The 16,965-nt window shown below is 38.5% G+C and overlaps 1 protein-coding gene across 1 annotated transcript in view; it reads right to left on the bottom strand.

The window, feature by feature from the left end:
* Nucleotides 1-15,214: 15,214 nt before the first annotated feature.
* The window catches only part of LOC118186009 (uncharacterized), a 45,313-nt gene continuing 43,562 nt past the window's right edge, over nucleotides 15,215-16,965 (bottom strand). Inside the window, exon 3 of the mRNA XM_035355985.2 lies at nucleotides 15,215-16,952. Coding sequence (XP_035211876.1) covers nucleotides 15,771-16,952 — 1,182 coding nt within the window. The 3' untranslated portion in view covers nucleotides 15,215-15,770. The remainder of the gene's footprint in view (nucleotides 16,953-16,965) is intronic.

The following is a 16,965-nucleotide window of genomic DNA, read 5'->3' as shown; positions in this document are numbered from 1 at the left end:
GCAGGAAAGAATCAGAAGTCGTCAAGATAACACTGTTTCTGGTTATCCTTTCTAAAACCGAAAAATCCAGAGAAATTCATTACTTAAACTATCTGATGAGGCTGCACAACAAAGTCGAGAACTACAAAGGAAGGCGCGGAGTTGCACGATGCTACCATTGACAGGCCTTTTTTAAAGCTCAAAATCAGTGTACGCATGCCCCTCGCTCTCTAAAATGCGGCCAGAACCACGAATTCAAGGATTGTACTAAGCCTAAAGACAAATCGCCACTCTGTTGCCACTGTGGACTATCACATACAGCAAGTTACAGGGGTTGCTCTTACTTCCTCAAACCACATTCCTCGCTTGTTCAGACTTGTATAATCTATGCTGACAGGGTAATAACAACAGTAACATTCCTGCCCCACTAGCATACCCTAAACTTGAGGAATTACAGAAAAAACTAAGAAGCTAATGCAGTCATTGGCAAGCTAACTGCTGCCTTGACCATGCTCTCCGAAATTATCAAATCCATGCCTTCTGTTCCTCAATCAAAATCTCCAGTTATGTCCACACAGATGAATCATGGATAATTACATCTTAAGTGTTTCTCCAATTACGATTCTTTTGTGGAACGTGTAAAATGTGACAACCAAGATCCCTGAACTGCAGCACTTCCTCACCGAAAACGATGTGGATATTTGCTTAATTTCCGAAACGCATGCAAATCCTACGCATAGTCTGAAGTTTGCAGATTACTGTACATACCTTAGTGATCGACTCCACCACAGAGGTAGTGGATCTCTTATTTACGTGAAAAATACTTAATCCAAATGTGTAGAATCCTGTTTTGTGCGGATAACTCACTGGGCTATGAAGCTGTCAAAGCAGTCGTAAAATTACCTCAAATAGGCCCTGTTACTTTCTGTGCGGTGTATAATAAACCAGATAATCGACTTACGTTAATACACTTCGATTAATCTACTGCATGATATTTTGGAATTTTTTATTTCTATAATCAATATTCCTATGCAGCTATCTGTTGTGAACGAACTAACCTCGGATCACGTGCCTGTGCTAATTTATCTCGGCGTTACTATGACTAAAAACACGCCACATCAAATCACCGACAGGGATTCATATCACAATACTCTGACTACTTCTAATGTGCATTTTGATAATATAAAATCCCGGAGTGACATTGATCGTGCAGTAAATACCTTTACTGAATATCTACATAATGCTCGTAGACAGGCTACCAAAACTGTGTATTGTAACAAATATGAACATCAGTTCCCCAAGCATATATCGGAGAAATCATCGTTTTTCGCAATAGATTGCGTAAAGACTTTAATCGCACTTGAGATCCGACTGCTAAGACTGCCATCAACAGATTAAATCGACGCATTAAGCAGCTGATTCCAGGCACATATAATAAACATCTGGAATAGTAAAATCGAAAATCCTAATCTGGATAGCAGCTCCATTTGGAATAATAATATTTTATTTGGAATTAAAATATTCAAAAGGACTGACCCCTGCAACAAATTCATCAAAAATGAGATCGGGTTCGCTTACACAGACGGGGAGAAATCCGAACTCTTCGCTAATCACCTGGTAAACATTTCGTTCTAAACTCCTTTCCCGTTAACCATGAATCTGACCTACAAGTAACTGATTACGTATATAGATGGATTAACGCGCCTAGTGCTATGAACGTCGCAAATCGGGTCATTCCTCATGAAGTAAACAAAATCATGAGATCTCTCAAACCCCAAAAATGCTCCAGGCAATCAGATGCTCAAGAACATGCCATTCAAAACTCTCTGAAAAATCACATATATTTTTAACGTCTGTTTCTACAGTCAGTACTTTCCACATGGGTGAAAACATGCAAGCATCTTTCTCATCAAAGACCAAGAAAAGAGCATGAAAATCAGGAAAATTACATGTTCATTAGGCTGCTGTCATCAATCAGGAAAATTTTCGAAATACTCATATATAATAAATTGATTAACAACTTCCAATGTTTAGCGGATCATAAGGATGCAGAAAAATACTCAGTTCGTTCGCCTTAGTGAATTCATAGGCTCGGCGATCCACAATAAAATAAGTATCGCAATCCTGATGCTAGACGTGGTAAAAACCTTCGATCGCATCTGCCATCCAGGTCTGCCTACAAGCCTATCAGACTCGACCTGCCTCGTGAACTGGTTTTGCTCATAAACTCTTTTTCTGTCAATCATGGAAATCAAAGAAATTGACTTTCTCTGTTAATCATGGAAAGGCGATTTCTACTGTAAAGAATATCCTAGCTGGTATTCCACAAGGTAGCATCCTCGGACTTTTATTTTACACTAGCTGTACCCGCCCGGCGTTGCCCGTGCATTTAGAAAATGCAGATAAGTGTGAAAATGCAGGAATAGTAGTGTAGGACATGTAGACTGTCTCTCTCTCTTCCCCCCCCACAAGCTACAAAAAAGAAATGAATTGTAATTAATCGATTTAATGTATCGTCAAAACAGCAAACTAACGCTAGAATAAAGAAATCAATTGTTACAATCGAACGTTATTTGAAAACAAATAATAATATCAGTGAGTCAAAAAAACCGTGATTAATTAATTATAAATAATTTTTTTAAAATTTTTCTAATTCAAAAATCGAAAATCGGGCTTCGAGGTCTGGTGGCCAGCCCCTTTGTGCTTCCGTATAAAAAATTCCAGGTCCCTGCGTGCGATAGATTTGGCTGGAGAGCTCGGTCAGACAGACAGACAGACAGACAGACTTACACTTGCTTTTATTATTATAGATAGATACTTTTATGTTAACGATTTTCCCAGCTATCCAGACGGCGCTAACTTTCTCCTAACCAGTTACGCCGATGACAAGGCAATTGTTTCCAAATCACGTCGACCGCATGATGCACTGGCCCAGGCTGCAAGAGAAAATTCCAGCCATAGAAAATAGTGTAGTTGTTGGAAAACCAGCATTCAACCCACAAAATCTAAAATTCTTCTCATCAGGAAGCATCACAGGTTCTACCAAATTAAAACTCTAGTCACCCTTTTTGACTCGCCAATCCAAAGAGTCAACAAAACAAGCTACCTCGGAGTTATCTTCAATAGTAATTTTTCAGGAAACGATCACGTGACCCAGGTATGTGGAAAGGCCTACAAAATTATGCTCCCACTGTTAAAATGTGAACAGCTATCTCTACAGCTGAAAAAAAGAATCTATCTTAAGGTTATTCGAACGATTTCCACATGCGCTTCCCCTGCTTGGGGAAACGCAAATAAAAAACAAAAAACTTCAGGTCCTTTAAAACAAGTTCTTAAGAATAATCACCGGAGCTTCCTACTTCGTCAGAAATCGTAGTCTGCACTCGAATTTAAACTTAGAACAAATTCAAGAAATTATTAATCGCATCAGTGAAAATTTTTCAACAGAGCAATTAGCTGCAACCCGGCTAATTTCGTTAACATCTTAAGCTAAGAAATACTTGAAGAAGATAAACTTCGTCCATTTGCAGCTCACTTGTTACTGTCACCTAAAACCGACCAATGAGAGCTCAGTATACTCACTCAGAACTTACCAAATTAAATTTGATGCTTTTATGGATTATTCGTAAAATTGTGAACCTACTGTGCGTTTATATATGTTGTCCCCATTTTTACAAACAATTTAAGGGGTCATTGTTTTCTATTTGCGACAATTTTTTCATTGCAGAGTAAAATCTTTGCGTTTTTAGTGTTGTGAACATCCAGACTTTGCTACGCCGCCGATAGGCCAAGTAACTTCCGGCTACCAGAAGCCAGCAAACTCACAGTGTTTTGATCGTTTTGCCCTTAAAAGAGCAGTTTAAAAGAAACAATCACTACCAAATCATTACAGTTTTGTCAGAACAGATGTTATTTTATATTGTACATAGAATTTTTTTTAATGTTTCTGCATACATGTATTAATTTTCGTATTTTACAGTAGATTGCAAGCTCACTACGTTTCAGATTCAACATATCACGCGTCTTCGGCCAGCTTTCCCTAACTCTCTGCCCTTCTGCAGCTGCCCCAGTCATGGCTTGTTGATCACCGAAACTCAGGGCTTTTCACGTTTTCTTTTACAAGGCCTATATCAACTAGAGAAGCTTCATCTTTGGACTTTTTTCATGCGTCAGAACCCTAAGAGGACTCATTCAAGAATCTGGAAACTAGCCGACAACCATTTAGCCGCCGACACCAGTTAGCCGACAGGACATTTAGCCGACACGGACAGTTAGCCGACAGGACATTTGACCGGCACAAAGAGTTAGCCGTCAAGACATTTAGCTACGGGACACTTAACTGTCAAGACATTTAGTCAACAGGATACTAAGCCGACAGTGACGTTTAACTGGCATGTACTCAATAATTATTTAAACTTACTATCAATTACAAAATTTCTTGACTTCTCCATAAGTTCAATATTTAAGTTATTTTTTCACCTATCAGTAAAATTCATTTTTCAATTCTTATCGATTCTTATATGTTCTTTTAATTTATTGTGTTAATTTAGCATTGTTTGATATGTATCGTGCTGTTTGGTATATATTGGCCAAACTGAAAAAGCGCTGAAATTTCTTGTCAGGGAATATGAATTAAATTTCGAAAGAAAAAAGGAATTTTTTTAGCTAAGTATGGCGGTCCCTTAATTACATTTGGGATCTTCAAAAATTATCCGTAATGCTTCTTCATTAAATCAACTGGGTTCTTTTGAACACTTTCACATCATTAATAATTTTTCTTGTTTACTTAACGATATTAATTTTCCAATCTCGCTCTTCTAAATGCTTTCAAATTTGTAATACCTTTACGTTTCATTACTACAGGGTGATCAGCGAATAAGCCCCGATTTCAAAATTAAATATCTCTACAACAAAGATCGATAGAATTATGCGGTAAACTGTACGTTTATTAGCAAAACTGTAAATATGGTGTACAAAAGTTTATAAAATTTAGTTATGAAAATTGTTAAAAGATGGCGCTCTAATCGCAATGACCTATCAATAGCCTTTAAAATGTGCTTCGAAATCGAAAGTGATCAGTACAACTGTTGGCTAGTGAAAAGAAGCTAGTGTAGAAAGTGAAATAATGTATTCCATTGAACAAGGTGTATTTCGGTTCTGGAATTTCACAAATTAGAACACATTCCTACGGCAACACGTCGCAATTTTCAAAACCGATTCAATGTTCCAGTTGGACCCGTTGCGAAAACCATTCGCATGCTCTTCGCGAAATTCGAATGGACTGGCAGCGCGGCTGATGATCGAAAGAGAAATGTTGGGCCTAAGCAAACTGTAGTCACTCCTGAAAATGTAGCCAAAGTTTCTGGATTTGTTCAACAGAATCCTAGGAAAAGCATCCGACGGATTGCATCAGATACAGGTTTGAAGCATACGAGCACACAAAAAATATTTAAAAATAGCCTACGGCTGTTTCCATACAAAATCCAAAGTCATCAGGCCATACCCATGAAAGCTGTGCAACAAAGGGTTGACTTTGCGAATCAGATTCTAACAATGATCGACAACGACAGATTTGATGTGAGCTGCATCTGGTTCACAGATGAGGCACATTTTCATTTGAATGGAATCGTTAATAAACAAAACTGGAGATTTTGGGGTACCGAAAATCCTCATTTGTGTGAAGAAAAAGCACTGCATTCGCCTAAAGTTATGGCATGGGCTGCGGTATGCGCCAGTGGCATTATCGGATCCTTTTTCGTACGAGAAACGATAACTACTTAACGTTACGTTACAATTTTGGAACAATTTGTCAGCACTCAACTAGCGTTGGAGGATCGACCAGGTATCGACTGGTTTCTGCAAGATGGGGCTCGACCACATCGAACAAACAAAGTTTTTCACTTTCTTCATGAATACTTTGGGAATAGAGTAATTGCCTTAGATTATCCTCTATTTACTGACATAGGAATAGCTTGGCCTCCATATTCTCACGATCTGACTCCTTGTGACTTCTTTCTGTGGAGCGCACTGAAAGACGCTGTCTATTGAAACAATCCTGCTACTCTATATGAGTTTGAATCGCTGATTGGTGTTGCATGTCATTCCATTTCCGTCGAGACATTGCAAGACGTGATGTCAAATTTCATTGTTCGTTTACGCCACCTCATTGTTTCGAACGCTGAACATTTTGAAAAAATTGTATTTTGATTGCAAAGGCTGCTTCACTTTATTTTTTTAATTAATTTTTTTTTTTACTTCTTTCAGAGAAAGTGTTTTCAGCGCAGAGCGCCATCTGTTAACGAATTTCGTAACTAAATTTTCAACTTTTGCACACCATTTTTACAGTTTTGCTAATAAATGTGCGGTTTAACACATAATTCTATCAATTTTTGTTGTAGGGATATTTAATTTTGAAATCAGGGCTTATTCGCTGATTACCCTGTATTTTACTCAATATATCATGTTACATTCTTTTCATTACAAAATCGTTTCGCTCCTCCCTCAAATAAAATTTCCTTTCCCTGTCATGAAAAATCTAAATAATGCAATAAAAATTGTTATTCTTGAATTATACTTTTTATAGAAACATATGGTGGTGAAGGGTTAGTTTCGAAATATATATTATTTTGTTATTAGAAACAATTAAGAAAAGTGCATCAAGACAAGCAAAGGTATAAATTATTTACCGCTATAATGGGCTGTTCATGCCACCTATTTGAGATAAAAATTCTGTAACATATTATTGACCACGCCTCTCTCTTAAAATAAGAGATAAAATAGGTTAATGTTTGTAGCACTAAATAAAATAGGTTAATGTTTATAGCACTAAACTGATGCATTATATTTAATTTAGAAGTAAAATATTCTTTAAGGTTTTATTTCCTTCATAACTGAATTCTATTTTCAAAAACTACATTTTTCACTCTTCATATATCGAATATGAAATTCCGGAGGTTGGAAAATCTCTGAAGTGAAATTGGAGGAATCTGCAGAAGGAGGAGCACCAAGCAGGGCGGAGCAAAGCGAGACATCCTGAAAAGTCACCGTAATGTGGTGCCATCTATCAAAGCTAGATTTAATAAATCAGTCATGTAACTAGATAATATTATGCACTCTGTTTTGAAAGTCGCGATGTGTAATTTTCAATATATTATATTGTGTCATGTTTTTCTCATAAAATGTAACTTTCTCAATATATGTTAAAAATGCATAAATTTTCATTTCACTTTTCATTAACTTTAACTTTTTTTCTCTTTCATTCCTTCTCTTTCTCGTTTCTGTTGTAGCTACCTGGTAATAGGGAAATTTTTGGTGTCCATTTTCCTGAATGCATTTATAAAGTTCTAGCCTAAAAAGGCAATTTTATTGGAAGAGACTGGTTATATATTAAGTAAAACGGTCACTCTATTTCTGTTAGGCCGAGCGGTAAAGTCACTGAACACTGGCAGTTCGGTCCGAATTTCGAATCCCGCGAACGGACAGGCTGCATGGGTGTTTTCCCCATGTGTAACATGTATACGAGCCAGTTTTCCTTAGAAAGTCCTCCACGAAGGTATCCCTCCCATTAGACAGATAGCCTTCTGGCTTTGGCGTAATTACATAAACCAAACCTACTTCTGGCCGCAGGCCACGAGGTACGAATTCCCGTGGCGGAGTACTATCCCATATTAATAAATATGCGATGCCTAACCTGTAATTATAATAACCTGTAATAAATATGCGTTGCCTAATCTGTAATTGTAATAGGGTGTAAATAGCATTTTAGATAAAAAACGTAGTTCCAGTGTGGCGAGGAGTAGGGCGAATAACTCCGCCTTCCTGACAAGGAAAGGAAATTTCATTAGTGGGAGAAGCGAAACGACTTTATACGAGAATGAATGTAGTGTGATGTGTTGAGCAAAGTAGTAATGAAATGTGAAAGTATTGGAAATTTAAAACCATTGAGAAGAGCGAGACTCATTGTCGGCTAAGTGTCTTGTCGGCTAAACGTCCTGTCGGGTAAGTGTCCGTGTGTCGGCTAAGTGTGCATGTCGGCTAAATGTCTTGTTAGCTTATTGGTGTCGGTTAAGTGTCCCGTCGGCTAAGTGTCCGCGACCGTGCATCTCCCGCTGCATTCCAGAATAACGAACAAAAGTATCAAGCAGGTTTCTCACTTGGAAATCCAACTTGAGCGTTGCTTATTTGCGTAAAAGTCATGTTATGCTTCCTGTAAAAACGAGAAACTCCTATCAGCATTTGTAGTTATTTAACCGCGGAAGGACCATGCCTACCGTGACTACGGTTTATCTTTTGGCGACATTGATAGTCGTGTTAGTTAGGATCCTATGACTATCAAGAAAATAAGAAACGACAGGTCAAGAAAAGCCAAACTGAACAGCATGTAGGATCTCAACGGCCATGGATCGCTAAGGCCTGACAGCCACGCCAAGTGCCTACACCGATCGTTGTTGCGGCTCCCCTTGACGCTGTAGCAGAAACAGGCAAGCCTACAACGATACGATGACACTTGATACCGAAGTGGCACTACGTTGTTATTTAAGAGAAATTCTGGTTTTGCGTACAGTATTATGATGGATATATCCGTGTCTGGAGCCATGGAAAAAAATAAATGTTGCCAGCTTACATTCATCATCGTCATAGGAGCCCAACACCTGGCTTGCGGTATGGGATGCCGCTTGATAAACACCCCGAGCACCTGTTGTTCGCATAGCCAGTAACGTGAACTACCACTGATACATTTTTAACGTGTTAGACCTGTGACTGCGCCTTATCTTCGAGGCATGGATAACGCCATCTTTCAACAAGATAAATGCAAGGCCGCATGTTGCACGGGGTGTCCCAACTTTCCTGGATGCAGAGGGCATTCGACTGCTTCCCTGAACAGTACCTTCTCCAGATCTCTCACCTGCTGAGAACATCTGGTCATGGATTGCTGAAAGACTGAAATCCCACCATTCGCCAGCCACTACAATTGATATTAGCAAGGAGATAAAGCAGCATGGAATTGTAGTGCCCATGTCTGTCCTTCAAGCTCAAGTCGACTCGATGCCCAGCTAGATTGCAATCATTGTTGCTGCTGGAGATGGAAGCTCTGTGTATCAAAATCACCTTCAAATTTAATCATGTCTTCCTAACATTTAACTGTATGTATAAATAAGTTTCTGCTCTTTGCTTTCCTTCCCTGTTGGCAATCTTAATGACCATTCCTATGTATATGAATTAACAGAACATTAACTCTTTGGCGAATACTCTCATATTCAATAATACTTGCACTGCCGAAATCTGCATCATTTACTAATCTGAGTGACATATAATGCTTTTTGGAACAAATATTTCAAAATTTGATTGAAACTTTTATTTACCGTATTATATTTTATGTACCGTATCATGTATATTCTCAAAGAAATTACCATAGGTTTTGCAATTTTTAAGAATTTAGTTCTCAAAATTTCATTTTATCAAACTATGTTTATTTATTGTATTTTTTTTTCGCCCCAAATGGTGATAACTCAGAAGGTGTGATGTACGTGTGAGTAACACGTGCATACGAAAATATCCCTAACATTAACTAGGAAAGCCGAAATCTTAGTTAAGATAGACATGTTACAATTAATAATCAAATTTAATAAGGAAAAGTAACAGTTGCCGGGTACATTATAACGGCTTAAGAAATTCAGAGCACAGTACAGATGCGAGTACACAAGTTCACATATCTCGGCGAAACAGAGACGCACACATTTGTTGAAGTAGTTCCACTTGACTGCCGGGGAAAATTCTTCTCTCCCCGTCAGCCTGTAGGTTTGCCAAACGGGTTTACTGTTTCGCCAACTGGCGCTTTTCTGTACAGTTTTTAAGTCCGTATCGCCTGTTTGGCGCTGCCGCTGCATACTCCCTCCGCAGTGTCAACGAAATGTGACATACCGATGCGGGGGTCGGATTAATCGTCCAGAACGGGTGATACAAGTGTCCGAAGTTTTTTTCACACTCTTGGAAGCAACTTGAGAAGAGTCCATGGTTACAAAAGCGGGTTTCAGTCTATCTATGGAGATCGTTTGCTTAGTCCCTTTTATTTCGAGATCAAACGTTTTATCTTGTCTTTCTAGCACCTTAAATGGTCCATCATAAGGAGTTTGAAGTGGTTTTCTAACTCCGTCGTGTCGAACAAACACATATGTGGACTTGTGAAGACGTGGATGAATGAAACATGTTCGCTGGCCGTGGCTAGAAGTCGTGGTCAGGCGGACACTGGCAAAGTGAGATTTTAAATCCTCCACAAACTGTTTGGGAGACGCATCCGGAGGTGTCGGATTGAAAAATTCTCCTGGGAGACGGATAGTCTTTCCATACACCAGTTCAGAAGTGGTTGCTCCTATGTCCTCTTTGAGAGCGGCGCGGAAACCCATCAGCAGCGTTGGAAGGGCAGCCACCCAGTCACTGGTATCATGCGCTTTTAAGGCAGCTTTCAAAGGACGGTGGAATTCCTCGATCAGTCCATTCGCCTGTGGGTGGTACGGAGACGTCCTGATCCTCTTGATTCCCAATAATTGGGAAAGGGCTCGAAATAAGCCGCTTTCAAACTGTCGCCCTTGGTCGCTAGTAATAACAGTCGAACAACCAAATCGAGTAATCCAGTGGTCATAGAAAGCCTGTGCTACTGTGCGTGCTGTTATGTCTGGTATGGGTACTGCTTCGGGCCATCTAGTAAATCTATCTATCGTAGTTAGACAGTAATAATTATTTTGAGAAGGAGGTAGGGGACCAACAAGGTCAAGGTGGACGTGATCAAACCTCTGTGATTGGTCTGGAAACTTCATTAACGGGGTGCTAGTATGCCTGCTTACTTTTGCTTTCTGGCACGGAATGCACTGCCGTGCCCATTTCGCGCAATCTTTGCGGATGGAAGACCAAACAAACCGTGAACATACTAACTTTGTTGATGCGCGAATGCCGGGGCGAGACAATTTGTGCAAGGTGGCAAAAACTTTCTCACGGAATGCCGGAGGAATGTAAGGACGGGCGTTACCTGTTGACACATCGCAATATATCGGTAAGCTACAATTCGGTAAGGTAACTTTTTTGAGATGTAGAACTTTTGGCTCTTTAAGCAATGTTTGTAATTCTGGGTCGATTTCTTGCATTTTAGCGATTTCCTCATAGTCGATAGGGTTAGGCATGCTTATTGCTTCTATACGCGAAAGTACGTCGGCAGCGATATTCTCCGAACCTTTTATATGGCGAATTTCAGGGGTGAATTGTGAGATAAAGTCTAACTGCCTAGCCTGACGAGGTGAACACTATCCAAACGCTGTCGGAATGCATACGTGAGCGGTTTGTGATCGGTGATTAAAGAAAAGTTCCGTGCTTCCAACATATGCTTAAAATGCATAATAGCAGCATAAGCTGCCAATAGCTCTCGATCATACGCACTATAGTTCCTTTTCTTTCGTGATAAAAATGCGAGAGGCTGTAAATTTCTATCAACTATTTGTGATAGCGTTCCACTGATCGCGAAGTCTGACGCATCAATCTGTAAAACCAACTGGGCATCTTTCTTCGGGTGTGCCAAAAGAACAGCATTAGCGATTAGCTGTTTGCCCTTTTGAAATTCACTCCGCGCTTCCTCAGACAAATTCAGGATTGTCTTATCATTTTTCTTAGCCCCTTTTAAATACGAAGTTAAATGTATTTGATTCTGGGCTACGTTGGGTAAAAATCGACGGTAAAAATTTAAAAATCCTAAAAATCTCTGCAAATCTTTTACCGTTTTAGGAAGTGGGTAGTTAAGTATCGGTTCCACTTTGTTCGTCAGAGGCTTGGTACCATCTTTATTGATTTTATGGCCTAAAAAGATATTTCCGGAACGCCGAAAACACATTTCGAAGCGTTAATTGTCAATCCATATGAAGTTAATCTTTCAAAAACAGTACGTAGGTGAGATTTATGCTCATCTTCCGTGTCACTAAATATCAAAATATCATCTAAGTAGACGTAGGCGAATTTTAGATCTCCAAGAATTTCGTTCATAAACCTTTGAAAGGTTTGAGCTGCTCCGCACAGTCCGAAATTTAAAAACGGAAATTCGAAAAGACCAAATGGGGTGCAAACTGCAGTTTTCGGTATATGATCTGGATGGACTGGTATATGATGATATGCCCGAACGATATCAATTTTTGAAAAAATTGTCTTTCCGCTAAGCGTATTATTAAAGTATTGTAAATGCGGGATAGGGTATCTGTCGGGTTCGGTGCACGCGTTTAGTTTTCGGTAGTCTCCTACTGGCCGTATGTCGCCCGAACTTTTAGAAACTACATGAAGAGGTGATGACCATGCTGATTTTGATGGTCTACAAATACCTTGATCTATCATAAATTGAAATTCTTTTTTTACTGCTTCGTATAACTTAGGGCTTAACCTACGCGGTTTACTGTGCACAGGAGGACCGTTTGTTTCGATGTAACGAACCGTACTATGCTTTACTCTACCCGAATCGGATTTTAACTTCAGTACTTCCGGAAAGTCTTTCAAGATTCTGTGATATGGGGAATCACCAGATATTAACTTTACCGAAAAATAATTTTTAGAATCGGAAAGAGAACCAATACGAGTTAATTTCGTAGTATTATCGATAAGCCTACCTCGTTTTAAATCGATTAAAAGATCAAAATGCCTTAAAAAGTCGGCTCCTATTATAGGCACTGGTACATCGGCGATTAAAAACTTCCAAGAAAAGTTTCGTCTAAGTCCTAAATTCACAGTTAACAATTTTCTTCCATACGTAGAAATTCTTGAATTATTCGCGGCAAATAATTGAAGCGAATCAGGATGCATTTTCTTAAACTTAGAAGTCGGTGTCAGACATGAAACATCCGAGCCCGAATCAATCAAAAAGTTTAAATTTAATCTGTTATCGTAAACATGTAAACGACATGCATGTGCGACTGCCGATGAATTTCGATCGACAGCTGCTACTACTAGTTTTCCTGGGCCGTAGTGTTCTGAGAAAAGGAACAAGGTGCTCGACATTTTTGTGCATTATTACCGAATCGCGAATGAAAATAACAATAATTGTTCACACGCTCTCGGGAATGCCCACGCGAAAAACTACGTGCTTTGTTATGTTGATCCCGGGGGAAATTATTCCTCGTTTTTCCGCGGGAGAGTCGCATGACTTGTTTACTTAGGGCAGAGATTTCACTCCTTAAGGCCTTAAGCTCCTCGAGGGGGGCACCAGAATCGTTAGGGTTTCTGGGGTAACTCGCCGAAGCTGCCTGGACCGCGAACACGCTGTTGTTCGTTGGCGTGCGCACTTCAGCTATCTTATGAGCCATTTTTGCTAAATTGTCTAAGGATTCCGAACTTATTGATAAAATGGCATGCACCTCGGAAGGTAACCTTTGCAGCCATAATGATTTAAAAAATTCGTCAGTTATACAGTTTCCACCTAATTCTCTCATTTTTCTCAATAAGTGAGATGGTTTGTCGTCCCCTAAATGCAATTCAGAAATAAGTCTGCGTATTTGCTCGCTTTCCGAATCTGAGAATTCTACTATTAACCTAGCTTTAAGGGCATCATATTTAGCCGTCGCTGTGGGATTAAATAAAATATCTGATACTGCGGAAAGAGTTTCAGGGTCTATCGAAGAAACCACGTGGTTGTATTTTGTACTATCGCTACTAATCTTCGCTAAAGCAAAGTTACTTTCAACTTGAATAAACCAAAGTTTAACATTTTTTTTTCCATAAAGGGGGAATTTTAACTGCCACGTGTGAGATTTGTGGCTCCTGAACCGCCATATTCGATTCCTCGTTGGTTTGGCCTTCCGATCCTGGCATGGTTGCCAATTATAAATATATCGTAAATCGTAAACTTAATGTTTTGCACTATACCTTATCAAAACAGTATCAATTTAGAATAAAATAATGAAGACATTCAATATCTCAATAAAAGTGTGAGCACAAATATTACCCAAAGATCAATTTTAAATAATCAATAATTAAATTAAAACTATAATTTTAGAGCAAAACATATCACAAAAACATAATTAAGACCAATCACAGATAATTAAAAAAATTTGACCACATACTTGTAAATCCTCCTTAAGTGTGATAAACCACGTGTAATCCGTACGATAAAATGAGGAGGAAATAAATAGGGTGGAGCCTTTATCAGTCATAAGGAAGAGCATTGGCATCAATATAAGGGATATTTATAGTTTTTTAACAAAGATTGAGACAGATAGTCATTAGGGATCGAAACAGAAAGAGCGAGGGACAGGGTCACCAATGATGTACGTGTGAGTAACACGTGCATACGAAAATATCCCTAACATTAACTAGGAAAGCCGAAATCTTAGTTAAAAAAGACATGTTACAATTAATAATCAAATTTAATAAGGAAAAGTAACAGTTGCCGGGTACATTATAACGGCTTAAGAAATTCAGAGCGCAGTACAGATGCGAGTACACAAGTTCACATATCTCGGCGAAACAGAGACGCACACATTTGTTGAAGTAGTTCCACTTGACTGCCGGGGAAAATTCTTCTCTCCCCGTCAGCCTGTAGGTTTGCCAAACGGGTTTACTGTTTCGCCAATTGGCGTTTTTCTGTACAGTTTTTAAGTCCGTATCGCCTGTTTTGCGCTGCCGCTGCAGGTGTATTAGTCTCGAAAGAGCATTTCGCGTCGAATCACTATAAACGTCTGTATCATTTTTCAAATTGTTTCCACCAAATATTATCGCCCTGCATTATATTTGTATTTAAAGAAATTAAATAATGAAGAATCTGCATGAATGTATGTATGTTTCTCGTACTGTGACTAAACAAAGGTACATAGAGCCATCAAATTTTGAATAACGTTGTCCTCCAACCGAAAATGGGCACTTTGGAAGCCCAAATTTTAAATTTGGTTTATTATCTATTTCAAATTTTGTAAAGCTTTAACGAATTTTTGATTAAAATACTCAATAATTTCAAAGGGAGCGGTGGCAACTCTGTATAAGGAATAAAACAACATTTTTAACTCCAGCCTTTGAGACTGTCTATCGGAAATTCCAAAGATATGCTGTTTTTAAATATTTTCAGCCCAAAATGGCGCTCTGAAAAACGTGTATGTGTCAGTGAATGAAAGGAGGAAAAAAAAAAAAAAAAAAAAAAAAAAAAAAAAAAAAAAAAAAAGGCCGTATGATCCGAAAGCTTTCAGATCTATTTATTTTGCCTAATTTATAAGGAGATATTAAGGTGCCTTTGTTCACATATTGATACGCTTATACACTGTGATTAGCCGTAATGAAAAAGCTATCATATGTATACAGAATTTTTCCAGAAACATATGTAAACATTTTCATAAATTCAAAAGAATATATCGAAAATTGAAATTGGAAAAAAGTTCAAAATACTCTCAAAAACAAGTAAATATTTAATATTTGATACAAATACACAAATACGTAAAAATTTATTACGGTAACATCTGAGCAAGAGGTATCATGAGAACATCTAGCAAGGGATTACGTGACTTGTGAGTTCAGAATGGAAACAGCAAATTCAGAAATGTAATCACGTTTGAACTGACATCCATTTCACATGTACGAAATTGAAAAGAATCCATTCTTTAGCCGCTGGAAATCTTCTTTTTCATTATCCACAATCTGAAACCAGGCCCAAACTGAAAAGATTCGGCAGCTATTATTCAAATGTTTTGGTAAAATATCATCCAATTCCCATCTAATTATCCCATCTAATCACTATCGTTTGCTGGTGATTAACTATCTTTTACTGATAGTTGATACATCCATCAGTTACACAGAATCCATTCAATTTCAGGCGAATTTATTGCGGAATACGCAGCTAGTGTTAGGTCTTTAAGCTCTGAATCCGAACGTCCCAACTTCCCTACACTCAGCCGTTGAAGAGATGTGCAGGATTTTAAAATTATCTTCAAGAAATCCGCGTCATAAGACGAGCTGTGTAGATACAAATGTTTTAAAGTGTTTCGCTCACAACATTTCAAAACCATATTATTCACCACCGGGTCAGAGCAGACATACAGTAAGTATAAATTCTCTAGATTTGAGCTTGAATTCAATATCAGACTTAAAGCTTTTATATTGTGTGGACAATTTTTGTCCACACAATATCGTAATTCTTTTAAACTCTTTAGTGTTAGGATGCTGTCAGTGTCTGGATAATACATAGTAGTATAGCCTAAATGTAGTTTTCTCAATTTTTGGCAATTCCGCGCTAAAACTGAAAGGGAAATCGAAAGACATAGTCCCAGTTTCAAGGATGTAAAGTCACTTCCCTTGGTTTCCAGCAAGTTGTTCAGATTCAGCGTCCTTGGTCCACAGATAATTTTTAAAGCCTCCAGTTTAGGAAATTTACTGCACCAATGCAAATGTTCTTGCGCACGTACAGTAATTGTCAATTTTGTTACATTTGGGCATAGAACAGTGCATATGGTTAGGATCTCTTCATACGGACCAGTATAAATCTCCAATTTAGTTAATGAATAAGTCTGAACAGTATTTAGTCTGTTCTTAATGAGATCCTTCCCGTGCAAAATATGCAATGCTTCCGGCACATAAAACCTAGAAACTACCTGAAGAAATGGCATTTTTCTAAGAATGTGTGCAAGTGTTTTGATATAGGGTATTTTGTTGCGATCGTCTGGAATTCTAACTAATTGCAATACACGCAGGGAACGAACAACGGATGAACTACGAGACAGAATTTTGAGTAATTTAAAACTAACTTTTGCTTGACTAAGGTCCAGTTCTTCAAGATTTACGCAGCATCTGGAAATAGTTGAAGCAACTGAACTAACACATCGATAAAAATGGACAGGTATGCCTTTGTATTCATCGAAGTCACCTAATACGCACAAAATCTTCACATTTCGCAACAGGTCCTCAAATTTGCTCGTCAAGTCAGGATACTGATATAACGTCTCACAGTCAAACGTCACTTTAACGAGATTCTAAAAAAGAAGA

Source organism: Stegodyphus dumicola, chromosome 11, assembly GCF_044657685.1.
Source record: "Stegodyphus dumicola isolate Sdum_Otavi_A_Nest chromosome 11, ASM4465768v1".
In the NCBI taxonomy this organism is placed as follows: Eukaryota; Metazoa; Arthropoda; class Arachnida; order Araneae; family Eresidae; genus Stegodyphus; species Stegodyphus dumicola.
Note: the sequence above shows the minus strand (reverse complement) of the source record. Positions and strands in the feature narration are given on the sequence as shown.